This window comes from Odontesthes bonariensis, chromosome 17 (assembly GCF_027942865.1).
Source record: "Odontesthes bonariensis isolate fOdoBon6 chromosome 17, fOdoBon6.hap1, whole genome shotgun sequence".
In the NCBI taxonomy this organism is placed as follows: Eukaryota; Metazoa; Chordata; class Actinopteri; order Atheriniformes; family Atherinopsidae; genus Odontesthes; species Odontesthes bonariensis.
Genome location: NC_134522.1, coordinates 10,412,118 through 10,434,018, shown reverse-complemented (window position 1 = coordinate 10,434,018; position 21,901 = coordinate 10,412,118). Strand labels below are relative to the sequence as shown.

General features: G+C 41.9%; 4 protein-coding genes across 5 annotated transcripts; 3 read left to right on the top strand and 1 right to left on the bottom strand.

The window, feature by feature from the left end:
* The first annotated feature begins 2,747 nt into the window (after positions 1-2,747).
* gale (UDP-galactose-4-epimerase) lies at positions 2,748-7,401 on the top strand. 2 transcript variants are annotated; one of them, XM_075447574.1, is made up of 11 exons: positions 2,748-2,903; positions 3,395-3,524; positions 3,676-3,788; positions 4,266-4,379; positions 5,420-5,596; positions 5,682-5,795; positions 5,916-5,982; positions 6,070-6,155; positions 6,275-6,352; positions 6,782-6,896; positions 7,028-7,401. In XM_075447574.1, the coding sequence occupies exons 2-11, from the start codon at positions 3,404-3,406 to the stop codon at positions 7,090-7,092; spliced, it is 1,050 nt and encodes a 349-aa protein (XP_075303689.1). In that variant the 5' UTR covers positions 2,748-2,903; positions 3,395-3,403; the 3' UTR covers positions 7,093-7,401. The 2 variants fall into 2 exon arrangements, with proteins under 2 accessions (XP_075303689.1, XP_075303688.1); XM_075447573.1 differs by having other exon boundaries at positions 2,749-2,903; positions 3,673-3,788.
* Positions 7,402-7,774: 373 nt separating this feature from the next.
* On the top strand, positions 7,775-12,839 carry zbtb8a (zinc finger and BTB domain containing 8A). Its single transcript, XM_075447684.1, has 4 exons — positions 7,775-7,950; positions 10,135-11,009; positions 11,181-11,350; positions 11,477-12,839. The coding sequence occupies exons 1-4, from the start codon at positions 7,886-7,888 to the stop codon at positions 11,792-11,794; spliced, it is 1,428 nt and encodes a 475-aa protein (XP_075303799.1). The 5' UTR covers positions 7,775-7,885; the 3' UTR covers positions 11,795-12,839.
* Positions 12,840-13,887: 1,048 nt separating this feature from the next.
* Positions 13,888-17,189, top strand: hmgcl (3-hydroxy-3-methylglutaryl-CoA lyase). The gene is made up of 9 exons (XM_075447512.1): positions 13,888-14,006; positions 14,244-14,327; positions 14,532-14,639; positions 14,759-14,854; positions 14,957-15,105; positions 15,197-15,260; positions 15,350-15,538; positions 15,656-15,781; positions 16,473-17,189. The coding sequence occupies exons 1-9, from the start codon at positions 13,911-13,913 to the stop codon at positions 16,572-16,574; spliced, it is 1,014 nt and encodes a 337-aa protein (XP_075303627.1). The 5' UTR covers positions 13,888-13,910; the 3' UTR covers positions 16,575-17,189.
* A 1,069-nt stretch (positions 17,190-18,258) lies between these two features.
* gjb3 (gap junction protein beta 3) lies at positions 18,259-21,339 on the bottom strand. Its single transcript, XM_075448073.1, has 2 exons — positions 20,926-21,339; positions 18,259-20,235 (listed from the first exon to the last, which is right to left on the bottom strand). Exon 2 carries the CDS (start codon positions 20,163-20,165, stop codon positions 19,305-19,307), a length of 861 nt encoding a protein of 286 aa, XP_075304188.1. The 5' UTR covers positions 20,166-20,235; positions 20,926-21,339; the 3' UTR covers positions 18,259-19,304.
* Between the last annotated feature and the right edge of the window lie 562 nt (positions 21,340-21,901).

Genomic DNA, 21,901 nt, shown 5'->3' with positions numbered 1-21,901 from the left:
AAGTGCCACGGGTCTCTGGGCTGGGCCGGACTGGCAAACAGGCTTCAGAAATGACACAGGATATAGAAAATCCTGCTCAGTCTACGGGATTCTGTCTGTTATTCACAGATGCAGCGAAAATACAGGGAAGGGAAGCAAATGTTGATTCAATGAGTGATGGAGTTGTTTCTCAGAATTAATTAAAAATAATTATTTTTCTTCCCCATAACTTTAAAGCAGATTACTCTGGTTTTGAACCGTTTCAGAGCACCTCAAGAAATTACAGCTCGATGATAACCTTTACCAAAGTTTCAGACCTTTATTAGGTTATTGTGGCTTGGCTTGTTCACAGTCATCATTAGAAACAGTCCAGTGGGCGGCCTTGGCTCCGTGGTAGAGTGGGTCGTCCAATAACCTGAAGGTTGACGGATCAATTCCTGCTCTCACTGCTCAAAGATTGGTGAACTGAGAGCTGGTGGGGTGGCAATCCATACCCGAGGTGCCCTTGAGCAAGGCACAGTACCCACCCCCCCCCCCCCCCCCCAACATCTGCTCCCCGGGCGCTGTGAATGGCTGCCCACCGCTCCAGTGAATATGGCATCTGTCTCTATGAGTGTGTGACCATGTGCGTGTGTGTTCCAACAGGTGCCAACCTGGATGGGTTAAATGCAGAGGAGTAATTTTGTGTATCTCAACATGATAATAAATTCTTAACTTAACTTGAGTGATGCACAATTCAAACTTTTACAGATGTTCTTACTCTTAAATATGTGAATCTACAAGAGGTTTTCAGGGACCTGTTCCATGATTTATGAGGTCATTTTGAATAAACGTTTACAGGAATGCTGGCTTTGCTGAAGAATCATCTGAGGAAAACTGTTCCTGAGCCCTCAACACCAAATTTAGCATCAGAAGTTGGAGAATGAACACCTTAATATCACTGGCATGTACTTAAAGGGATAGTTCGCCTCTTTTGACATGAAACTGTAAGAGATTCCATATTAGCAATATTATTTATGAACATTTTCTTACCCCCTGCTGCGTACTGTGAGCCGAGTTCCAGCCTCGTTTTGGTGTTGACGAAGGTAGTCCGGCTAGTTGGCTGGGGCCACAAAAATAAAGCGTTTTGCTTCTCAAAACAATATGCATTCAAAAGAGTAATAAATTTGCATCACAAAATCGTTCATCCAGAAAAAGTCAGACCTCACAATCGCTTGGCGCTATTTTCTCTCTACCTTCGTATCACTACGGGCTGTGTAGACCGTGCAGACCGAAGTGCTCCCCTGCTTCCGAGCAGTAAACACCATAACAGGCGCGGCTATCGGCAGGTGGCAATCACGGAGTGATACAAGGGAGAGAAAATAGCGCCAAGGGATTGTGAAGTCTGACTTTTTCTGGATGAATGATTTTGTGATGCAAATGTATTACTCTTTTGAACACATATTGTTTTGAGAAGCAAAACGCTTTATTTTTGTGGCCCCAGCCAACTAGCCGGACTACCTTCATCAACGCCAAAACGAGGCTGGAACTCGGCTCACAGGACGCAGCAGGGGGTAAGAAAATGTTCATAAATAATATTGCTAGTATGGGATGTCATACAGCTTCATGTCAAAAGAGGCGAACTATCCCTTTAAGAAACAACTTCTGTGTACTTATGAAGTTAGGGATATGAGGGTAATGATCTTGTACCCACTTATCCTTAGGAGGCACCAGCTGAAGCTTTTGCCATGGCCCAAACAGTTTCTGACCTTTAACATTATTACCAATCTGTGGACAGACCTAAAAAGTGCAGTATATGCCAAACACCACAAGATTATAACAGAGCTACAAGCCTCTGGGCACTCTATAGCTCCGCTTGTTGAGTTGGTCCCCCACACAGCTAGCCCAGGTTCGTGTCCCAGCTTGATAACATTTGCTGCACGTCTGCCCTCTTTCTGTCCACCCACATTCAAATAAAGGTCACTTGTGCCCAAAAACCTTTTATAAATAGAGATCTTTTACACAAAGGATGGGGGTTAGTGAGCAAACTCTTGAGGCTTTCTATTCAGTAGCTCTAACTTGTTTTTGTTTTTTAATTCCTTATGTTTTAATTTTTTTGCATATATAGCATATATTTTATATCTAATATATTGTTTGCTCATTTCCTTCATATGTCTCCTATAGTTTTTTTTCAAGCTTATGGGAATATCACAACTTGCATCTGGTCCACAGCTTGGTGCATTTAATGTAAGACAGTCATTGGTGGTAGACTTGTTTTGTATTTAGATTTTAGGAATAAGGAAACATGTCTTACATCTGTCATTTGCTAAACTCAGCTGAAGTAGCACCGGCGAACAAGGCCTCAGTGTATTATTTGAGTAACGTGGCACTTTTTTCTTTGGCATTTCAGAGGGTACACAGAGGTGGACACTCAAGCACAATCATTTCCCTGTGTGACCGGACAAAGGCGTGGCTTATTAGCCCACTCTTTGACGTCATGGTACGACAGGCGCTCACGTATCACGCGTGAAGAAGTTGGCCATAACGTATGACTTGTATCCGTTTTCAGCTTCATAATAAAACAAAACATAGAATTTTGCTAAAATGTACGCAAGGCAGAGTTGTTCTATAGGGTGTTGCATAATGTAAGGGTAAGTTAATTTGGGGTACTTTAGAAAAAAGGTGGGTTTAATACATTACGTTTCAAATATAGGCACGTTTGAAGTTTTATTTTGAAGGTGCACGTACAGGAAGTTCCGCAATAATCATTCATTTGACTGTGCTACACGTTTACCAGGAAATACAGAAGTGTCCACACAGAAGTGTCCACACAGAAGTCTGCTCTAAATGAACAAACAGTTCTCTCAGCCTCATTCCGTATCCACTTTCATTTACTTTACTGGCCGGATTTATCAGAAGACACTTCCGGCTGTGACATTTTTCCAGTGAGTATTTTACACTCAGCCTTCATCATTCTGTACGGTATGGTCTAATTGGGTCAATTAGCCACATAAGTTGTGGCTTTACTAATTCAGAAAGAGCTCAGGTTTGGGTTGTTTAGTCCTTAAAGTGTTCACAGTCTGGGTGAAACTGACATTAAAGCTATGTTAGGTTTTCCTCCTCTTCTGCTTTTTGTTTTCATTTTTAACTTCAGAAAGCATGACTTCTTATTTTCTCGCAGTTAAATGTATTGGAGAAAACTTTAACAATCTGAGAATGTACTAATGAAAATAGCCATGCCTGGTAAGCCCTACTATTATAGTAAGACGTCAGACCTGCTGACGTGGGACAATACAGGTGAGTCACATACCTATAAGGAAGACAAATCTTCCAGGTGTGTTGAGATTTTTGGAGTTTTTGGAGCAGTGCCATGCAAACTGGGAATGAAAAAGAGTGTTTTTGATTAAACACATTTTTTGCTTGTTGTGTTTGACAGACTGGGAGGATGGCAGAGAAGGTGCTGGTCACAGGTGGAGCGGGCTACATTGGGAGTCACTGTGTGGTGGAGCTCATTGAAGCAGGCTACCAACCCATCGTAGTAGACAACTTCAGTAACGCTGTGCGAGGTAAGCTCCATCACCTCATGGATACTAAAAAATAACTTTTTTGCCTGTCTTAAAACTGCCATTTTTAAGTGTGTTTGTTTAGCACAGTGGCACTAAGCTGTGCTGCACTTTGCACGTGTGTGTGTTTTGCATCCTGTTTTCTATGGAGGAGAGGGGGGTGTCGCAGAGAGCATACTAAGGATAGAGAAGCTTCTGGACACCAACATTGAGTTTCACGATTTAGACCTTCTGGACCGACCTGGATTGGAGAAACTATTCAAAACGGTAAGAACATTGACGCAGTTTATCCCGATAAATAATGAATTTGTCGCTTAGTTATCAACTCAGTAGATTGACGGAAAATGTTTCTGCATCTGTAGCCATTTGATCTGGTAAAAACACTGGAAATCTGTTGTTCCTAAAGCATAAACTTTAAAGTTTGGGCTGAACTTTAACGTGTCTCGCACAAGTTCTGCAAATATTAATGGCGATTTTAACTCGTGTTTGGCATGTAAAGAAAAATAATTTGCAGAAATAATTGTTAGTTGCTGGCAACTAAAAATATTTCAACTTAAAGTTGATATGTTCTACTCTCTCCTAGATCCGCTCTAAAATGAACTGTTTCTGGCCATTAGAAACTTTTTTCAACAACATCTCTGCTGGCCACCATAGATTCCAGTGATTAAAATAGAAAGATAATGTAGTGTTTACATAATTGTCATATGGGCATCACATGTGTGTAACTGTGTATCTTTGTCGCAGCATTCTTTCAGCTCTGTGATTCACTTTGCTGGCCTGAAGGCCGTCGGGGAGTCGGTGGAGCAGCCGTTACGCTACTACAGAGTCAACCTCACTGCCTCACTGAACCTGCTTGAGGTCAGTTCAGCTTCTCATCTGATTTGATGCAACTGTGCTCCATTTGTCCTGTTGTAATGTTTTGTGTTCACCATGGGTGCTAAATAGTGGTGCAACGGATCATCATTGATCCGTGATCCGTTCGGATCAATTATTTCGGTTCGGCACACACATGATCCGCGGATTGATTTATGAAAAAAAAAATTGTGCGCATGTTCAGTCCTCACACAGCCGTTATACTAGTGCTACGTCTGTTTCCATATACTCGCGCTGCCACACAAACCTGTCGCCTAGGTTACCACACAGACATAACACGTAGCTGACATAGCGATAGCTAACATAAAGAAAACCCCTAACCAGCGTGGTCATGGCGAGCGGAGGAACAGAAGAGCTTGCACGCCCCACGTCATTTAAATCCCCTGTTTGGGAGCATTTTGGCTTCCCTGTCAAATTTAATGAAGAAGGAAAGAGGTTGGTGGATAAAACCGTGACGGTAGGCACTGTGGCACAAGAAAGCCACACAACAGTGCAAACACATCGAGCATGGCCACGCATTTGCAGCGACATCACCCCGGTGTTTCACTGACAGGAGTGAAAACCGAAAGCGGCTCAACCACCGCTCATCACCGCGGCATTTAAGCAGCCCCTTCCTTCACAATCCGACCGGGCTAAAGCGATCACAAACGCTATCGGTGTGTTTATAGGTGCAGACATGAGACATGTTGAAAAGAAGATGTTAATTTTGCACTTTAAGTTGATTTTATATATTTCAATTTAATAATTTAAAAGTTTTAATAAACAAAAATACAAAACATGTTTATTTGTCTTGTCTATTTTTTATTTATTTATTTATTTATTTTTTGCTGATCCGAAAAATGATCCGATCCGTGACTCTGATCCGAGGAACGATCCGAACCGTGAGTTTTTTGATCCGTTGCACCCCTAGTGCTAAAATCCACCGATATGCTCTGTTTGAACCTGTGTGTGCTGTGGACCGCTGTCTCGCTGGCCTGCTGACTGTATGTATTTGCCATGTTTGTGTCCATCTTCACGTGTCTCAGGTGATGCAGGCTCACAAGGTGCACAATCTGGTCTTCAGCAGCTCAGCCACAGTATATGGAGACCCACAGCAACTTCCCATAGATGAACAGCACCCCGTGGGCGGCTGCACCAACCCCTACGGCAAGACCAAGTACTTCATCGAGGAGATGATCAAGGACCACTGTAAAGCTGAGAAGGTGCTAATTAGACAGTTGAAAAACACTCGGAGATGCACAGACTTGGACTCTGCAGGATGTCTCATTTTTGGTTCTGTGTAATCAGGGCTGGAATGCAGTGCTGCTGCGATATTTCAATCCCATTGGAGCTCATTCGTCTGGTCTGATTGGAGAGGACCCTCAGGGTATTCCAAACAACCTGCTGCCGTATGTTGCTCAGGTACCGTAAATCTCTGTCAAATTCACAGCAACATCTGGGCTGTCAGTGGAATGCATTTACGAATGTATATTCCAATGAGGCGTCTCATTAGATCGGTAACTACATCCATGTTCCTCATAGGTTGCCGTTGGAAGGAGAGAGTGCCTCAGTGTGTTTGGAAATGACTATAACACACCGGACGGCACAGGTAATGAACGTTGTCTTTAAATGTACCTAACCAACAGTCAGATATTCAGAATCATTTAAAAACATGGTTTTCCTGTCCTTTTTCCAGGTGTACGCGATTACATCCATGTTGTAGATCTGGCAAAGGGACACATAGCAGCTCTGAAGAAGCTGAAGGACAACTGCGGGTGCAAGGTGCATTTTAGAAAACATCCAAAACAGTTTAAAACTGAGTAATTTTCTGACAATTTCTGCAAACTGGATGTATTTACTGGAGCCCGAGCATCTGTGTATTATTTTGTTTGTGTATGTAGGTTTACAACCTGGGAACAGGAAGAGGCTACTCTGTCCTCCAGATGGTGAAAGCAATGAAGAAGGCATCAGGGAAGGAGGTGAGTCACAATAGAGCTCTTTTTTGCTCTACCACTTAAATTTACCCTGCATGTGGTTGTTGTTACGGTAAAGCTGGGTCCATTGAGTCTGTCTGTGGCCAACTTCATTCAGCCTAACAATTTGTACTCGTACACACTGTGCATGCGTCTGGATCAACCTCATATTCTTAAAGTAAAAAAACAAACAAACCAGACTAAAATGAGGAGCAGAAGATCAACAATATAAGTGGTTGATTTGAGGAGAGACTCCTCCAAAATGCTTCATTGAAAGAGCTGAAAACCTGGTTAAATGTATACCTGGAAATCTTTTGTGCAGCTGACCCAAATTGCACTATGAGTAGAACTATTTTCACGTTCACAGAGTCCGGATAGGTTTGTGGACATGGCTGCGATAAATTTGACTTCATCCACAGTGTGTCTTCTGTACAGATCCCATACAAGGTTGCCCCTCGTAGAGGAGGAGACGTAGCATCCTGCTATGCTGACCCTCAACTAGCAGAGAAAGAGCTGGGCTGGAAGGCTGAATTTGACCTGGAAAGAATGTGTAAGCACAGCGATAAAGCACCATCTTAGTAACCACATAACAAAATAATGTACATGTAATTGTTAGAATACTCCCCAATAATTCTCTGATGTTATGTCTATTTGTTTTTTTTTTTACATTTCTCTATGTAGGTGAGGATCTGTGGCGCTGGCAGTCGAAGAACCCCACCGGGTTTTGCAACGGCACCGCTTCTTGATGCAACTGCAGCTGGTTGCTGTTGTCCAATCACCAAAGCAAACCTTTGATTTCCTCATTTTCTTACATAATCTTCACCCATTCTGAGGCCTCAAGCTAGATTAAAATAATTTTATATATATATATATATATATATATATATATATATGTGTGTGTATATATGTTTGATTATCTATATTTTCTATGTTAATGGTTAGTTTGTGTGAACAGTAAATGACTTACAGCAGAAGAAGCATGTTCAAACATATTTTTCTTTCTGTTCTTTCAGTTTTAATAAGGGATATTGTCTTTATAAATCTATAAATTTGTGAGCCATAACAATGAAAGAATAAATTAATTTTCTTACATTTCAGCTATGTTGTTTTAATTGGAATGTGATATTGGTTGGGTGCTACTAGAGGTTGACTACATATTAAGATCATTTCCAAATTACACTCTTCTGTAAATATACCAATGTTGAGAAATAGTTAAAAAAAATACAACTGCCTTTAACTATATTATAATAAAGCCATGAGGGATTACATAATTTTATGGTAAAATCAGCCCAGTCTAATATAAATCCCTGCAGAAATACTCTGTAAATATTGTTCAATTTGGAGTGGGGTATTCACTGTTCATTTTAAGGGGCACTGGGGCTTTAAATGGCTCCTTGAACCCTCGGGCACCCAGTTAATAAACACCCACGTCAGCACAGAGCTCCAGTCGCTCTGACCGGGTTTCGGTCTTTAGGGCTGAGCAGGAAGTGCCTGACTGTGGACCCTGGACGAGAAAAAAAAGGCAAAAACAAAATAGAAATGGATATGGTGGCTGACTTGGGGGCGAGTAGGCTCTATCGGGCTCCGGGTGAATCGAGTCACCAGTGAGTATCGATGATTTTTGTCAGGGGTATCAGGGAGTGGGGCGTAAGCGGGTCTTGCCGACACCTCTCGCCTGAGAAAGAGTCGCTCTGTTTGGGCAGCAGGCAAATCCTCCCCGCTGCTCGCTGCGCTCCGGACCTCCGGCGAGAAGTGGGGGTGGTCATGAGGATGAAAACGGGCGTATAAGCGCGTCATATCCTCAGGCACAAATACAGTGTGAATGTATTTATTTTTCAGCTCGCAGCATGCTCACTTGCTGGAGGTTTGTGTGTCTGTTTCTCTATTGTGTGCTGGTTGTAGCCTGAAGTGGGCGTCGCTCCAGGACAGACTGGGCTGCTTCGGTGCGCCGCTGCCCGCTTTTCTCTCGCAGGACTGCAGCACTCTCTCATGTCGTTTTTTTTTTCAGGTCAAATGATGCCTGAATTAATGGAGAATATTCCAATTAAGATATTCCACTTGGTTTCGAGAACCTTGAAAAGCACGATATAGTGTTGCGAGCGGGTGTTGCATCGTGGGTTATCGGGCGCTGCGGAGCCTGTCAGAAATCATCGCATTGCTCTTTAGAAACCACGCGTTTGAGTCGGAGCTTACATGCTGTCCGCTAATTGGGTTACTGTAAAATAGGAACTGTTCTGAAAATGAGGTTGCGACAGATTTTTATTCTTTCTTTGGACCATATGTCCAGCTGCAGTATTCTATGTCCTCTCCTCTCTCCACCAGCCTGATTTCTTTGATTCATCTGGGATTTATTTATTTATTTTGAGCGCTTTGGATTCAGCACACCGTAATGATTAAAGGGGTTGTCACCCGATGCTGCCTGACTGGAGTCGGGTGTAACCCATCAAAAAGGATATCTTTGATTGAAGGATCGCCTCACAAATCACAAAACAGAATGAAGGCAGGTGGGCGGGCCGTCACTGGAGCTGGAGCAGGTCCAGGGCGGAGACAAAGATGCGTTAATTGACAGCTAAATCCATGGGGTGTCATTGGTGTCATATGTAATGTGACCTGTAGTTGATATTTGGTGTCTGAAACATAAAAGTTGTAGCATGTTGTAACGTTGCGATGTCAAGTAAAGCCCATGTGGGCCAGTTCTGGCTGTTTTGTGAGAGTGTTTGGCTCAGTCCAGGCAATCATGGTTAGATTTCAGCACCCATAGCCAGATCAGTACAGGTTCGGTTTACCAGTTATTAAGGAAAAATCAATTCCTATTCTGCTATCAAGCATAGGCTTGGACACTGAGTTCAATATACTTGGCCCATTTTTGGGATGACATTCATACACAGTTTGGCTTTAGTCTGGCAGATGTATTTTGGCCCAGTTATTTCTTCTGGACTGCTGGATCTTGACATGCAGTCATTTGAAAAATGTTTCTGGTTCTTCACATTGGGGCATAATGATAATGAACAAAAAGTTTGAATTAAAATGCTCTTACTGCTTCCATAGGAATTAAGAGAGTAAGTATCAGCCAGCTGTTGCTAATCAAACGCTCTCTAGACTATCTGATGATCAACAAGTGTGAGCTCAAGTTTCAGCAGTTTCTCAGTCAGGAAAGACCATCGGGTTGCTGCCCATCAATCTGAGAAGGGTTATAAAGCCACTTCCAAACAATTTGGACTCTGACATTCTATAGTGAGAAAGGTTATTTACAGGTGGAAAACGTTCAAGACAGTTCTCAGTCTTCCCAGGGTTGGACATCCCAGCAAATTCACCCCAAGGTTGGACTATGAAATCCTAAATATCCGAGAGCTGTATCTTACTCTGCAGGCCCCAGTTAGCATGTTTAATGTTAAAGCTCATGGTTTTACAAACTATTAAATCTTTGGATCTGCTAAATTTTTTTCCACACACTGCTTCTGCAGTTTGCCTTAGGTTTTGTCAAATAAATAATGACACATGTGTAGTATGTCATTTGTTCTTGTTCATATGAGGTTGTATTTACCTCATTTTAATACCTGGTAAGAACCAGATTATACTTCTTTATTATACATTGATACATAAAACCTTAGAATTTAAAGAGGGTGTATCATCTACAAAATTATAGTTCTCATCATGAGGGTGAAAATGACTTCATTCAGTGTCCACAAGGTCCAGAAAATCTCCAATGTTTATCGTTTCCTTGCACATGAAGTCAATGTATGCTTCATTCACAGGCAATGAGAATAGTGTCTTGTTGTCTCCTGCAGGCAGCCTCAGAGGTGGTTCAACACAGCTGACATCACAGTGTCTCATCAAAGCAATCTGCTGAAGCAGCTCAACCAGCAGCGCCGGCAGGAGCTTTTCTGTGACTGCAGTGTGCTGGTGGAGGGCCAGCTCTTCAGGGCCCACCGCAATGTCTTGTTTGCCAGCAGCGGTTACTTTCGCATGCTGCTGACCCAGGGACCTGATGGGCTGCTCGACACTGTTAACGCCACCTTCGACGTCTTCAGCCCAGAGACTTTCACCGTCATCCTAGATTTCATTTACTCTGGCCAGCTTGACCTCTCCAGTCACAATGTGATTGAGGTCATGTCTGCAGCCAGCTACTTGCAGATGAACAATGTCATCAACTACTGCAAGAACTTTATCAAATCCTCATTGGACATCAGTGTGAAAGAGGAGGACAGCGACCGCTGCCTCAGCATATCTGAGACCTGTAGTTTCACCAGTGGAGCAGGAGAAGAGTCCACAGAGCAGCAGCAGCAAGGCCCCTGCTCTGTCAGCCCACCGCCTGCACTCTGGACCCGCGATAGTTCTAGATCCCAGTCTGGCTTTATGGGGAAAGACTCAGACCAGGATGTGTCTGCCTCAGCCCTGAAAACTGATCCAAGCAGCCCTGCTAATGAGCTCGGTGCAGATGCAGAAGATCTGCAGGACCCTCAGGACCCTCTGTACACATTACCTGGACCAGAGCGCCGGCGTGGGAAAGGTGGGACCAAAAGGAAAGCACCCAACAGCACTCACTCCAGCCAGAATGAAGATCTGGATATACTGGAGGCAAGAACTCAAAAAGCTGAAAAGGCAGAGGAGCTTTATGCAACTCTACCACCCATTGTGGGTGTTATCGGTCACTTCAATAGAGGTGTGTTGGGCTATATGTGCAGTCAGTAGCTCTTGTAACCTTTTTGAGAATTGAGAAAATGAAAGAAAACAGCTTATGATAAATAACCTGACATGAGTGTGAACATCAAAAAAAGCCAGTCAGTAGAAGAGAAAAGCCAGAAAATGTAACCGTTTCTTCTCCTCTTTGCAGATTCCAACCCAGTTATGCGTTTCAAATGCCCCTTTTGTACTCACACGGTAAAGAGGAAGGCGGACCTGAAGCGTCACCTGCGCTGTCACACCGGGGAGAGGCCGTATCCATGTCAGGCCTGCAACAAGCGCTTTACACGCCTGGAGCATCTTCGCAGCCACTTTGAAACAGTAGGTCTATTCACAACCAGGCGGTGATTTCTTAATTGATACCTTGTTCGTCATAAACATCAACAGCACAAAACATTAATATTTAATACATTTTCAGCTGATCTTACTCCATTTGTGTCTCCACAGATCCATCAAGCCAGGAAGCTGGTGTGCAGAAAGTGTAAGTGTCAGGTGACAGAAGAAACTGGGCATGTGGTGTGTGAGGGCACACGCCGGTACCGCATGTGCACCGCCTGCATCCAGGAAGTGGGCTGCGACGACATCCCCATGGACAGTCTTGAGGGACCCAATGAGGAGCCGGCGTTGTTACTTGGCGTGGACGGGGAGGAGGAGGGGGACACCAAGAGGAGCTGGATGGTGAACGATGATGATGACCTGGCTGAAGATTCGGGGACGGACCTCATCATCCAGCAAGTGGACGACAGTGATGAGGAGCTGCAGTGAAACGGGGGCCAAAGTGTGTGCGGATACATTGACTTTGAGTTTGCGTGTTTAAGCCATGAAAGAGAATTTATGCATAAAAGACAGGAACCAGTGATGTGAATACATGCCTTTATGATGTATTAGTAATCTGTTAGTAAAATGCACCTGGTTATTCTTTAATTTCAACGAGTGTGGAGAAAATGGAAACCTTTTTGTTAATCTCCTTAAAGATATGCAGTATCCAAAGCATGCGTATTTAGTGTTTCCTTTGGTTCCGTTGTAGATGTATAATAATTCTTTCAGTCAGTGTTTTTCTTTGATATGCATGAAAAAACGCCAAACCTTTGCAGCTTTTTGGGATTCGATGCTGGCATTTAAGCCAAGAAAAGTGAAACAGATAGACTGGCGGTTCGATCAAGAGACAACGTTTTGCTTTTTTCAAGTGTTAGAATGGTTTTATGCTTGGTTATGATATGCACTATGAAACAGTTATATTAATTTATTTGTTTCTTTTTTACTTTTTGACACATTAAAGATATTTTTGTAAACTATTTTTCGTTGTGAAAAAGTGAGGAAAGTGCTGGAGCACAAAAGAACATTTCAATTGTATTCTGTTTTGAAGAAGAAAAAATGTTGTGTGAACTGAATATGCAGCCAAATCCTATGAAACTAAAAAGCTGGACCATAGGAATAAATGCAAAAAGGTGAAGCTGAAAAATCCTGGAGGGTTTTCCAAATACACATCTAGAAGGAAAGCATTAATGTTGGTAGTTTTTTAGAATAGTCTTGCATGATGAAAATCAAGCATGTTCTCCCCATGAATGCGTGGGTTCTCTCCAGCTTCCTCCCACTGTCCAAAAACATGCATGTTAGGTTAATTGGTGTCTCTAAAATTGTCCCTAGGAGTGAGTGTGAGCGTGTATGTGGTTGTTTGTCTCGTTTGTCTCTGTGTGGCCCTGTGATGGACTGGCGGCCTGTCCAGGTTGTACCCCGCCTCTCGCCCGATGACTGCTGGGATAGGCTCCATCCCCCTGCGACCCAAAGAACGGATTAAGCGGGTATAGAAAATGGATGGATGGATGGATGAAAATCAAGAATTACAATCATATTATCAGATATCAGTAATATTGAGAATCCAAAAGAGGAATTTAAAGTTCAGTGAGTTTCTCACAGAAATGTGAAAGAAACGTAGACACAATGTTGTGGTAAATTGACAATTGTTTTGGTTGTTCTAATTGACCTGTGTTATGTTTTTGCCATCAATGGAAGATGTTTCAGTCCCCTATTTGATGGAAGAACAAAGTTCTGATGCTCAAATGTCTTTTAATTTTTCCTCAAATGTTTGCTTTTGATGGACGTTTGATCATTTGAACTATAATTGAAATGAAACCGTATAAAAATATTATGAGGAAAGAAAAACACTATCTGGTACATATAGCACATTTTTATCTGAAACATGACCTTAGCTAAATAACAGATGCTTGAAGTACGTCAAAGGTCGTCGTGTGTTGTATTTGACAGGCTTGTCAGAGTATTTTATCAGCTGTGTACAAGCTTAAACAGAACCAGTAGATATGATTATCATGTAAATAGCAATTGCAGAATATCAAGTATAATGCATAACATATAAATAATATTTCCCTCTGACCTTGTAAAGTGGATGCATAAAGTAGCACAGAATTAGAACATCAAGTAAAATACAGTTAGCTCTGAACTGTAGATAAAAGCTTACTCGTTCATGTATTTATACCAGTGATAAGATATTGTAAGCCTAAATGTAAAAAGATAATGCCACACATTTCTGTGCAACAGTGAAAGTATGTGTCAAAGGGTAACAGCGCATCTCTTAATCTAAATATGAATATTTTAGCATACAGTACTTGGAAAAGCAGTGGTAGCTTGTCTGTTTTTATTCAAACAGTCAGTATTAGTCATTTGCAGAGGCTGTAATTAATCTCTGATGTAAAAAATAATTCATACGGTATTAAAATTGCATCTCTAAATGTTTTTTCAATGCCAATCTCCCACCTGTAGATGGCGCTCACTCAATGTCATATTCAGGCTCTGGTCATATTCTAACGAGTCGTCCCTTCGGCTTGCGATGATCACGTGACCTTTAACCGAAGGCTGAACTGTCATGGCGGCCGTTATGAGGCTCGTAAACAGAAGCAGTTTGAGCTCAGCTATGGGTCAGCAGTACCTGGCGTTCAGCTCCGCAGCCAAACTAAAAACGGTTAGTTTTATATGTTTTTATGTCTCTGTGGGTAATTCTGAGAGCGTTTAGCAGACGGGGGTTGTCCCGTGTTTTCCGCGTCCTCTACCGTGAAGTTAACACATTATTAGTGTGTTTACCGAGTTGGTTAGTTTTCTAGTGTTCTTGTCAAGCCTTATCAGGCCAGTTAGGATTATTTAATACTACTAGATACAAATTAATATGTGTGTTGTTGTTGTTGTTGTTTTTTTTTTAAAGGCTGGCGTAAGAGGAAGTGGTACTCTTCCCGAAAAGGTGAAAATAGTGGAGGTGGGACCCAGAGATGGTCTTCAAAACGAGAAGGTAACGTTGAATACACAAATGGGGTTTATTTGATTGTACTGTATCAGCGCAGTCATCGGGGACAGTTTCAACCATCAGTGCAGAGGAAAAGCAGGTGCATTGTTCATGAATTATGTAACTTGGTGAAGAAACATGAGTCATGCTCAGAGTCTGAGTTTGTCAAGTTTTCCTTATGTTTGCCTTTCTTTTGTTTCCTTTCCTCAGACAATCGTGCCAACAGAAGCAAAAATTAATTTAATTGACTTGTTATCAGAGTCAGGGCTGCCGGTCATTGAGGCCACCAGCTTTGTATCTCCTAAATGGGTACCACAGGTGAGTATCATCCTCCTCCAGCAATTCAGAAGGAAAGTGTTGACACACCCTGCAGTGTATTGGTCTGAATAGTGGTTTTATTTTTCTGTGTTAATTGTTTTTTATCGTCTAAATTACAGATGGCAGACCAGTTGGAAGTAATGAAGGGTATCAAGAAGAAGCCGGGAGTGTCTTATCCGGTCCTCACTCCCAATCTCAAAGGTTTCCAGGCTGCTGTGAGTCTCAAGCATTCCCAACAAACCAGATTTTACTGTCAAGCAAATGTTATTTAAAATTTCAAAGCACCGACAATTTCTTTACATTTCTCTCACTTGTAGGTGAAGGCAGGAGCTTCAGAGGTGGCCATATTTGGTGCTGCATCTGAGCTGTTCAGCAAGAAGAACATAAACTGCTCAGTGGACGAGAGTTTACAGCGCTTTGACGAGGTTATGAAGGCAGCCAAAGCAGCTTCCGTGCCTGTTAGAGGGTATGATTACTGACTTCCTCTCTACTGTCAATAAACCTTTAAATCATTGAGAGCTTTAGTTTAATTCTTACATCTGTGTTTCTTATCAAAGTTATGTTTCATGTGTCGTTGGGTGCCCATATGAAGGCAAGGTGGCGCCTGAAAAAGTTGCACATGTGAGTTCTGACTTGATAAATGCTTTAATATTTCACTAAGCAAAGACGAAATGACAAGTAACCACTCAAGGTTTGTCTCTGGCTTACAGGTAGCCAAGCGTTTATACTCTATGGGCTGCTATGAGATCTCTCTGGGTGACACCATTGGAGTGGGGACTCCTGGTAGCATGACAGAAATGCTGGAAGCAGTGAGCAGAGAGGTGCCCGTCAGTGCCTTGGCAGTGCACTGTCACGACACCTATGGCCAGGCTCTGGCTAACATCCTTGTAGCCTTACAGGTCAGTAATCTGAAGATGTCATTGTATAATTTATGACATATGACTGTTTTGTGTACTTATAGCATCAGGATCTTCCTGGGTATCTAAGATTTAAATTCTTTTCACTGTGGTTTTCAGATGGGAATCAGTGTGGTGGACTCGTCAGTAGCTGGACTGGGTGGCTGTCCTTACGCTCAGGGGGCTTCTGGGAATGTTGCCACGGAAGACGTTGTCTATATGCTAGATGGACTTGGGATTCAAACAGTAAGAATATTGTTTTATCTATTGATTCACCTTGTATTTTTGTATGATTTTAACCATTTACCTAATTTAATACTCTGCTAAATAAACCAAATAAATACAAACTTCACGGCTTTTGGAGAAAGTCAGATTCATTTTTAACTTCAATGCCAAAAAACTATTTTTGATCAATTCAGAACAGGTGAACCCAAAGACTGATTAATAGCATGATTAGGTATAAAACAGAGTAATCGGAGAGAGTCTTTCGAATACAAGTTACATAGACATTCACTGTTCTATGTGGACAAAGTTCAACAATTTAAGAATATTTCATTGTACAAAATTGATAAGAACATACACCTGTAATGAGTTTATGTGCTTAATACCTGGGAAAAATAAAGAGAATAGGTAGGAATATTCATATACAAAGGAAAAGCTAAATTGATTGCCATTTGGGGACTTTGGACCTGACTTAATTCTGTCAGTGGCGTCACTGCACTTTAAAAAAACATTTCTAGGGAACACTGTTTATCGCTGAACCCAAAAATACTGATTAAAACTCCTCCATATAAAGGAAGAAACTGCTTCTATTTCTGGGCCCGAGTTTATTCAAGATAATCAGAGGCGGGTCTTTATTCTGTTGCTTGATCAATTTGTTTTTACTTATGTTACTTATGTTTACTTACTATGTTTACTTACCCCCCCCCCCCCTCAGGGAGTGGACCTCACAAAGCTGATGGATGCTGGAGCTTTCATCTGTCGAACCCTTAACAGGAAAACCAACTCCAAAGTTGCACAGGCCACCTGCAAACTGTAGAAAGACGGCGTAACCATCCTCTTCATCCTCTGCACATTCAACTCTCCCCATTTTAATTATAGTTTGATTTATTAACTGTTTCTTTAACATTTGGTTGGTACTGACTGCTATCTTTGTTTAGGGTAAAAGATCTGATTGAATATTCACAATATGAAAGCCTTGCTGGAATAGTGCCTTATATAAAGTCAGTCTAATCAAATAAAACCCACCCATCAAGAGCTGTCCTCGCCTGTTTTAAAGGTGTTACTGAATGAAGGGGAAAGCCAAAATGAAGCACAGACTTTGTTTATGACAATAGAAGATCCAGTAATATGTTCAAGGGATGGATAAATGTACTGAAGTCTGAAAAGAGTTTTAGTTCTATCATCCTCTGTGTGCCATGATCAACTCTAAAAGGTTCGTCTTTCAAGGGAGCATCTGTGGAAACCATCGATCCTTATGAACTCGGGCATTGTACTGGCTGACGAAATGATGTGTAAAGAATTCCATAGATTTTTGTTTTTCTAATATGTTTATGATTTTTAGTCTATTTATTTTAGAATTCCTTTCTTCAAATTCAACGTGTATGTATCCTTGAAGATCATGTTTTGAAAATAAAACTATTTCACAGTGAAATGCATCATTGACCTGTATCTTTCAGCTGTGGGAGCAGTCTGTAACGCAGTCTGCGACATGTAAATCTACACCAATCTGCCTTAACTTTATGGCTACCAGCTTAATGTTGAGTAAGTGCCCCTTTGGCTTCAAAACAGCTTTGACCAGTAAGGCCTCGGATGAAGGACATCTGGGGGTGTTATGGGGTCACTGGTACCCGGATGTGAGAAGTAGATTCTTTGGACTCAGTGAAATGGCCTTGCTTTCCACAAGTCCCATCAGATAGGAGGATGGATGAACACCTCTGACTCTGCCATGCCCCTCCTAAGCAATTTTTATTCTTCTGCTGCTGTTAGAAAGATGCTACAGGTCTGTGAAAACAGTTCAGATTGGTTAAAGCTTCCAAATCTCGTCCATGTGATTTCTACAATGCGGGTTTACCCAGCTGAACGTTGCACTGACATGATCAGTGTTGCTTGCCTTACTTGTCAGTGGTCTTAATGTTGTGGCTTATCAGTGTCATTGTATATGCTGTTAACCTGAGTGTGGAACATCCGTCTTTCATGCCGTCAACCCATCTTTCACCAGTTTTGTCGTCGTTGACCGTGTAAGGTAATGGAGAACTTATCACCTCCTTGCTGTTATTCCAGTTCGCTGAATTTTTATCAGGATAGATAACTTTTTTCTTGGCTCCACCTTTTAGAAACCTGACCAACAAGTCTGACAGGCGCACTAACATTCTTCCTGTCAGCTTCTTCAAAACCTTGTAAGATAAATGATATGTATTGGAAAGGAGTAAACAGCAAGTCATGATGATTCACTGCCAATTCACAAGCAAGCCTAGAATTGATTAGAAAAAACTTCATAATGTGTCAAAAACATTTAGATCCTCAAATGATGATTATTATAGACAGTAAAAATGTTTTTGAACTATCCATATATCAGCTACTTAGTTTTATCATTGAAAAGCTAGCAGCTATCCGATATCTATTTTCCAAAATTTTTCTAAATTATAAATCCAAGTAGAAAGTATCTTCAAAATATCATGTAGCAACATATAACCATCACTGATAAAACACCACAAAAAACATATAATCAATGGATTTAATATGTTTACACATATAAAAATGACATCCAAATATTAACAACTGCAGAGAATACATTTCTACCCGCCGCCCACAGTGGACAGTGAGTTCCTCTCAATAACACATTAGCAGTTCAACGAGCCGTCTGCCTGACCAGTCTTCCTCTGCTGTGCTCCTGCTCAGCCAACACAGAATTAAACAGCAGGATTCCTTCTGCTGTATTTAAATCAACAGTGGTCTTGGATCAAGCGAGGTTGTGTACAAGCACGTCAAAACACAAGCGGCCTTTGCACAACGTGTGGCTGTGCGGCACAAACCTGAGACTGAGCAATAGGCCCCCAGAGCATTTGAGTTGAGGAATTTGTTCCTGTGCTCGATTTGCTCGAGAGAGAGAGAGAGAGAGAGAGAGAGAGAGAGAGAGAGAGAGAGAGAGACATACAATAAAAACTAATTTTGGGCCAATCTGCACACCTTCAAGTATTATTTACTGTAGAATATCCTCACTCCAGAATAGAATTGTTAACCCTTTCTCCATTGATTTGTGATTGTAAAGATATTAAATTGGGAGGACAGAGAATAAATTAATTATATAAAAAGAACACTTTTAAAGTGTTGAGCAAGCACTCAGTGACAATAATGTGCTCTGACACACCGCTGTAGACACTTAAAGGAATGGTGAATACCTCTGCCAGGTGTGTCCTGTCACCCTATGTGGCTGTTTCATCACCCCCGCTTCTGCGTTGTGTCAAAACTCCAATCATAAAAAGACTAAGACAATCTTCACTTGAATGTTCTAAAAGAGGTGAAGCTGCACAAATACCTTTACCCTATTCAAAAAGGACAACCACATATTAACAAATCATGTTGTCTTTAATAGCTGATTTGTAAATAATGTGGGATTCAAGGGATTCCTTAAGAGTAGTAGATAGCTGGCACAGGTTGAATCCAGTATTAATGAATTAGCTTCCAGGCTGTGACACATACTGCAGTTTGGTACCTGGTTCTGAATTGTCTTTCTAGGCTCTTGATGTTTTGCCTGATGTCAGTATGATCATGAAGTAGTGGACAAGTTAGGAGCAGAGGCCCGTATCTTCTGTTCAAGTTTAAGTGAAGATGGCCCGTGTGAGGACTTGGGGGGTTTCTTGAAGGAAGGAGGCTGGTCCTTCAGAGCATGCTTTGACATAGATATGTTGCAATTGTTAAAGGAGTCGTCGGTGTAGTCGTGATGCAAGGCCATGTTGCCGTGGCGGGTTTTGAACTTCTTTGCAATTCGCACAAAGTGCATGGAGATGAGATAAATGATCTCACAGATGTTCAGGACGATGCAGAGAGCCGAAGCTCCGACCATGAAGTACGTGAAGACCTTTTTTTCAGTGGGGTGACCGATGTAACAGTCCACCTGGTTGGGGCAAGGCGACACCTCACACTTGACCAGCCTTGGCAAGTAGAAGCTGTCATAGATCCAGTGGAGGATGTAGAGGAAGGAGACCTCGATGCCCGTCTTGACGAAGAGGCTGATCAAGTAGGTCCACCACAAGCCACCATGTTTCCTGCCTGTGTTGATGTACAGCTTAGTGCTCTCACCATGCTTGGCCCTGTACTTGCGCTCGCGGTCATCACGGTACGCCACGTGCATGACTACCATGAAGGACGGGCAAGTTACAAAGATGAGTTGCAGGGCCCACAAGCGGATGTGGGAGATGGGGAAGAAGTGGTCATAGCATACGTTGGCACAGCCAGGCTGCTTGGTGTTGCAGTCAAAGTCCTTCTGCTCGTCACCCCACACTCGTTCAGCCGCCACCACGTACACCATCACCCGGAACACAAACACCACTGACAGCCATATTCGTCCAAATGCAGTGGAGTATTTGTTCACCCCACTGAGGAGGGCTTGGAAGGTCTTCCAGTCCATGTTCTTGGCTGGCAGTCAACTATCTCTTCTCTAGAATTATTGTCTTGGTGGTAAAGGCTCCTCTTCAGACCTGGAAATAGCAGAAGGAAGAATGAGTGGCCGTGCTTTTATTGCCTGGTGAACTGTATGCTTTTATGCATTCAACATCAGTGGCAGTGTCTTATTCACACTACTTTAATAACAAATGCCCTTTCAAACTGACTTTTAAGATCAACTCAAATTCCAAAATTGATCTAATGAATAGAATCTCAAACGTCTCATTCATCAACAACAACCAGGAACTATCAATTCACAACCACAGTTATTTGTAGGCCTAAAGCCAAAGTGCTCACAAAGGAAACAAGTTGGACCTTAACACGCCCACATAGTTGTGTACTTAGTCGTATTACTTTAATTAATTTTCTGTAAATATTTATTTAAAAATAAATCTCCCTTTGGCTGTGTATCTGTTCAGATGGGAAGGAGACCTCACTTGATTTTGTACGCATCGAAAGGGGGAAAAAATTGCGTTTTACGCACGAGCCGTTTGTGTTTGGATTAGATTGTATTTCTGTTTGGATACACTTTCGTTACAGGTTTTCCTCTCTACTGACAGCTTGTCGTTACAAAAACTGGATGATAAATATATTTTAAAAGTCCACTCAGTCAATCAACGAACCACAACTTCAGACAACATTCATTACCAACTGGCTGAAGCGCCAACTTAGACATTGCGAAACATAACTCTTAATGGACATCTTAAAATAAGTTTACCACTTACCATAAGATTTATTAATCCATAACTATTTAAAACACTCCCTCAGTACGTGTACATCCAATTTGACTTATTGTTGGTTTTTAAATCGTGCTGGTCCTTAAACGCAAAGATTTGCTCCCTGCGCCAGGTATAGAAGCTCCGCGTAGAGAAATGCGCCTGTGGGTGTGGTTAAAGAAGAAAGACTGGAGCTGCCCCAGATGTTCTTTTTTCCCCTCCTTCTCTGTTTCCCCCTCGCTTACTCACACACCACCGTCGGAAGGTAATACAAATATTGTTGTTACAGTTCAAACTCTCCATGTCCAAGTCCCTTTCAGTTGGGTTTAAGATAAAGGATTACAAACGAACGGTCAAGTAAGGAGCCGAGTTCCAAAACCAAAATGCCTTGTGGTTAAACCACACTTTTGTCTTTATCTGGCAAACAAGGAATACTGAAGGGTGTCTGTGAGTGTCTGCTGCAATTTGAAAAGCAGATTTAGTTTTATGTTCCAGTGGATGGGAGTATCAAAAATGCGGAAGTCTAAAAAATTAGGGGCTCAGTGTCATTGTTTCCATGTTTCCAGAAACAGTGTTTCCTCCTTGTCTCAACTTGTTCCTGATACTTAACAGAGCACGCAACAGACGGGCACACCTTAAGTTTAATACATATTTTTTTTGTTGCTGTTATTCATGTCCTCCGACTCTTTTTGATAGAAGTTGCCAAAAGTAGACAACGGTTGAGCGATGTTGTTTTGGTAGATGGGGGTGTTTCGAGCCAAACAAGATCAGTGGGGAGATTGTTTGTGTGTTACTGAGAGATTTCCATGTAACCAAAAAAGAAAACAAAATTCTTTTTTTTGTTCCTCTTTCATTACACAGCGTCCATAATGAATGTACGCCTGTATCTTATTTAATAAGACAAAAAGTCAAAAAGGAGTGTTGTATTTCCTCCAACCTTTTCAGCCTCTTGCTCTGCTCAAATAACACTGTCACAATTCACAAA

What these genes read in the sequence shown, in the direction of transcription:
- gale (XM_075447573.1), top strand. Translation starts at nt 3,404, where the DNA reads ATGGCAGAGAAGGTGCTGGTCACAGGTGGAGCGGGCTACATTGGGAGT. An exon ending in CTTCAGTAACGCTGTGCGAG is followed by an intron (nt 3,525 to 3,672) that starts GTAAGCTCCATC and finishes TTTTCTATGGAG; the next exon opens with GAGAGGGGGGTGTCGCAGAG. An exon ending in AGGACAACTGCGGGTGCAAG is followed by an intron (nt 6,156 to 6,274) that starts GTGCATTTTAGA and finishes TTGTGTATGTAG; the next exon opens with GTTTACAACCTGGGAACAGG.
- gjb3 (XM_075448073.1), bottom strand. Translation starts at nt 20,165, where the DNA reads ATGGACTGGAAGACCTTCCAAGCCCTCCTCAGTGGGGTGAACAAATAC.
- zbtb8a (XM_075447684.1), top strand. Translation starts at nt 7,886, where the DNA reads ATGGATATGGTGGCTGACTTGGGGGCGAGTAGGCTCTATCGGGCTCCG. An exon ending in CCGGGTGAATCGAGTCACCA is followed by an intron (nt 7,951 to 10,134) that starts GTGAGTATCGAT and finishes TGTCTCCTGCAG; the next exon opens with GCAGCCTCAGAGGTGGTTCA. An exon ending in TATCGGTCACTTCAATAGAG is followed by an intron (nt 11,010 to 11,180) that starts GTGTGTTGGGCT and finishes TCCTCTTTGCAG; the next exon opens with ATTCCAACCCAGTTATGCGT.
- hmgcl (XM_075447512.1), top strand. Translation starts at nt 13,911, where the DNA reads ATGGCGGCCGTTATGAGGCTCGTAAACAGAAGCAGTTTGAGCTCAGCT. An exon ending in CCGCAGCCAAACTAAAAACG is followed by an intron (nt 14,007 to 14,243) that starts GTTAGTTTTATA and finishes TTTTTTTTAAAG; the next exon opens with GCTGGCGTAAGAGGAAGTGG. An exon ending in ATGGTCTTCAAAACGAGAAG is followed by an intron (nt 14,328 to 14,531) that starts GTAACGTTGAAT and finishes TCCTTTCCTCAG; the next exon opens with ACAATCGTGCCAACAGAAGC.